The sequence below is a fragment of the Myotis brandtii genome, unplaced genomic scaffold (genome assembly GCF_000412655.1).
Source record: "Myotis brandtii unplaced genomic scaffold, ASM41265v1 scaffold1645, whole genome shotgun sequence".
Taxonomy (NCBI): domain Eukaryota; kingdom Metazoa; phylum Chordata; class Mammalia; order Chiroptera; family Vespertilionidae; genus Myotis; species Myotis brandtii.
Window position 1 is genome coordinate 180,866 of NW_005356026.1, and position 4,061 is coordinate 184,926.

The window sequence follows — 4,061 nt, forward strand, 5'->3', positions numbered from 1 at the left end:
AGTTTCGCCACACCGTGGCCTGAGTTTATCACTGTCTCCTTTCTAAGTGAAATCGCAATGTAAGATATTTTGACCTCTCTTTTTACATTTCATTCATTATAAGTGAATACTTACTGTTAAAGATGCTGCAGTTTCTCAGCAAACCCTTTATAAAACTTACCAATAATGTGAGCATTACGTCGGCCTAAAAGGAAGACAAAGGTCACAAATGCATCAGTCAAGCCCTCAACATGATTGAACAGGAGCCCTCAGCCAATGACAATTTAGCCTAATTTTTATCATTGCACAGTCCAATTTTGTTCTAATATAAAAAAACATTGGTTTTACTGAGATAATCTCATTTTATCTTCTGTATTCAGTGGTCTGTTTCCTTTCTTTTTAACTTACCATTTTATCATAAATTTAATAGAACTACAGCAAAGAACGTATAAAACAGAACAAAAGAAAAATATCACACATAATTCTACCACCAGAAAATGCTTTGCTACATTCCCTTTTAGAACATGTTCCCATACATGTAGGTTTTTACATATTTATAGCATCTCTTTACCTACCTAACCTTTGAACAGTGGAATTAAGCTCTCAATCAATATATGTTAATTTTTACCACCACAACTATCACTACTGCTACTGGTATGATAATACTATTAACTCTTCATTATATTTGTCCCATATTTCTCATCTGTCTACTGCTCTCTTACTTTCCAAAATATGCACATAAGCTGTAAAGATCAAATTTGTTGATCTTTAATGATTTTCTCTGTCATATCCAAAGTTCAAAGAATTTAAGTCTTCTTCCAGAGGTTTGATAAATAAATATAATTTACGTTAGCTTTTCTATATTGACTTTAAATCTTTAACTCTTGAATACATCTGGTACTTTTTGTAAGATAAAAAGAAAAGTCCTAAATTTGCTTCACTGCTACCTTTGTTATTTGATCATCTTTACCATCTCTGTTGTATTTCATCTGTAAGATACTTTTAATTTTATTTATAAAAACCTTTATTTTATTAATATTTATTCTGTTTCACTTATAAAAATGAGTCAATTTTATGCTACTTTAAAGTGATTTGTGTATTGTGGCTTTATATTTCTTTTAATGTCTGGTAAGGTGGTCCTCCATCATGGGAATTTTCTGTCTTTCATGGCCACATGTTTAAACCCTGTAAAGGCATTCATTCAGCCAGTTAGGCAGTGAGCGTTTTTCCAAAGTAAATATAATTTGATATTAAGGAGGTTACAGTTTATAATTTGGAAATATCATTCATAAGTCAGATTAACTAGCACATAGAAGGGATTAACTTTAAAAACATCTTGAGCAATCTTGGTAATCACTGCTACAAATAAGAATCATAAGAATGGGTGAGGGAGGCCTAGCACTAACTTAGATTAAGGAAAGTTATTCATTGTTAATTTTGCTCATCAGCTCCTTGATGTGTACAAGTTCAGGCTTTAGAATTTTCTATCTAGTTGCCAATACAGCTCAATGACACCTGATTTCTAAATCTGCTGATGTAGTTTTACCAGTTTAGAATCCTGTAGCCAACAGCAGTGAGGGCGACAGGATAGCTGGTCTCACAAACTTAGAAGGTGTTTCCTGACTCATGCTGAAATTCTTGAAGGTCTGTTCCTGGGGCTCTTCACTTTTAAGGCCCCGGGCTATAACTAAATCATTACTGTGGGATGCATGCAACAATAGAGTGATGCAGACCAAAAAGGTTCAGCGAGGTCCCCAAGGAAAGATGAATGGGTTGAGAACTGTGGAGAGAGCAAGGCTTGCTTGACTCTCTTTGCGAAGGGCTTTTGGAGAAGAATTAGGAGCTCCTCTTGCACTCCTTAGCACTACCACGTTCGATGCTGTAACAATCACACCACATTCGATGACAGTACGGATGAATGAATGAACAGTGCATGACTGGGGAGGACCTACATTCCTTCTTCCTGCTCTTGCACTTACCAGATGTACTAGTACATGTGGCCAGAGGAGGGTCCCATGTGTTATCTGCCTGGCACTGGCTCCAGGGACTGCCTTCCAGAGTATATCCATCTTTACACTCCAAGGTTACAGTCTCTCCAAATCGAAATTCTTGCCTCATGTCCAACTCCTTCCAGATTCCATTGGTAAACTTTGGGAGGCTGCATTTTACCTCTGAAATTAGAAAATTGGAGGAAATTGATATTTTATTGATAACTCTAGTTATAACTACCATAATGGAAAGACCTATGACCCTCCAAATCTATTTCCCTTCAGCAAAGATGGGTCATGTTTTCAATCAAGAAAAATTGATAGCCCCTCCCTAAATACCTTATGATTTAAGATTCTCAAACTTTATTTTCCTAGGAATATGGAATGTACTGTAATCCACTTTTAATTGTGAACAACTCTGAAACTGGAAAGCTGTGGAAAGATGAGGAGTTAGGATAAGCATACTCCAGCCTAGATCCACTTGGGTCATACCACAGGAAATAGGAAGATCACACAGTATTTGAAATATGAAAGAATAGAAGAGAAATAAGCAAAGCAAAAAGCCCTTAACTTATAGTTTTGAAAAGTCAAAAAGCCACATTTAAAAGGAGCCACTATAAAGTGCAGAGTTAGAAAGCAGGGGATGAGCTGGGGTCCAATCCTAGCACCATCCTCCTGCGCTGAGGATCATAGGCTAGTAACTGGATCTCTCTACACCTCAATTTCCCCCTCGGTAAGACAGCAAGAATAATCATCCCACCTCATCAGATTCTTCGGGAGACTAACACACATCACTTTTGTAAAGATCTCAGTAGCATGCCTAGTCATAGAATATGACTTTTAATTCCACATTTTGTAGCTTTTTAGAATATTGCCAAGAAAGGTTTTTTATTCATATTTATATATGAATAACAAAATCATTCCTGGCACTTTGTACAGGTGAGAGGCAATAAACTCTTTACCTTTGGACTTGGAAGTTATAGTGAGACTCCACACCTAGTCATTCCAGAACTAACTGCTCCGACCTCACTTCTACTGTCTTCACAACAAAGTGCTCCTAGTCTCTTATTGACCTTCTAAGGGTATTTGTGAGGACCATTTGTGATCCTTTAAAGCTGAAATAGTTTATTAGTAAAAGGCCTGGAAAGCATTTTAAACTTGTGGTTGATGTCTATTCTATCACTGACAATTCCCTCTGTTCTTCCTACTTATTTGGTAGAGGTAAGGATATTTGTGCAGCCTCTCTTCCTACTGTTTGTTCTGCTTTTCGTCTCCTCTATTGATACTCATTTCACCATCCTCTCAGATAAGATCTCCATCAGCCTTATTAGCCTCATGCAGAAATTGTCCATAAAAGCCCAGCAAGAATAGAAGGTACCTTTGCAATAATGGTAAACTTGGCTCCAGGTTCCCTCATGTGTACAGAAAATGAAGCCTTTCCCCACCAACAGGTAGCCTGGGTCACAGGTGTAGTTGACGATCATCCCAGGAAGATATGGAGATACACGTCCTCCAGTGTGACGCCCATTGTGCATCTTGGGTGGAGGTGGGCATGCTAAGATCAAGAAAAGACTTTCAGTTAAACATAGAAGTATGAACACGCCAACACATCAAATAATATTTCTGACTCTTAGAGCCACATGAAGACCTAGGCAGGCAGGACTCAAGGCACTAAATGTTTGCGGGTCAGTGGGAAGACTAATTCTCTAAACCCAGACCTCTCAGCCTTTAAACAGTTTAGGACATACATGTTTAGGATCATGTATGTCTTTACCTGCAGACTCCACCAGACAGAAATACCACTGGCATCTACAAATCACCCAGTCAATGCTACCTGTCCTCTCTGGAGGACGGAGCTTGTGTGGCCAATCACAGCCACAAAGGAGCTTCTGGTTGCCAGGTACTGTCACTTAAAGCTAGAAATATATGGGAAAGCATTGAGCTACGGAGGCCAAGAGCACAACCACCCACTTCATTTCTCCAGGGCATCCTGAGTTCCTTTTGCTAAAGATGAGAAGAAGCGTCAACAAAATACAGTCATGGGCTGAGCAGAACTCTTAGAAGTAACAACAGGAGCACAAATGGCTACATCGG

General features: G+C 38.5%; 1 protein-coding gene across 5 annotated transcripts in view; it reads right to left on the reverse strand.

The window, feature by feature from the left end:
- LOC102256668 (complement receptor type 1) overlaps window positions 1-3,529 on the reverse strand; it is a 10,400-nt gene extending 6,871 nt beyond the window's left edge. For all 5 annotated transcript variants that reach the window (XM_014536540.1, XM_014536541.1, XM_014536539.1 and 2 more), the window contains exons 1-3: window positions 3,346-3,529; window positions 1,959-2,150; window positions 161-184 (exon numbers count right to left, since the gene is read on the reverse strand). In XM_014536540.1, the coding sequence (XP_014392026.1) occupies window positions 161-184; window positions 1,959-2,150; window positions 3,346-3,502 (373 nt within the window). In that variant the 5' untranslated portion in view covers window positions 3,503-3,529. The remainder of the gene's footprint in view (window positions 1-160; window positions 185-1,958; window positions 2,151-3,345) is intronic.
- Between the last annotated feature and the right edge of the window lie 532 nt (window positions 3,530-4,061).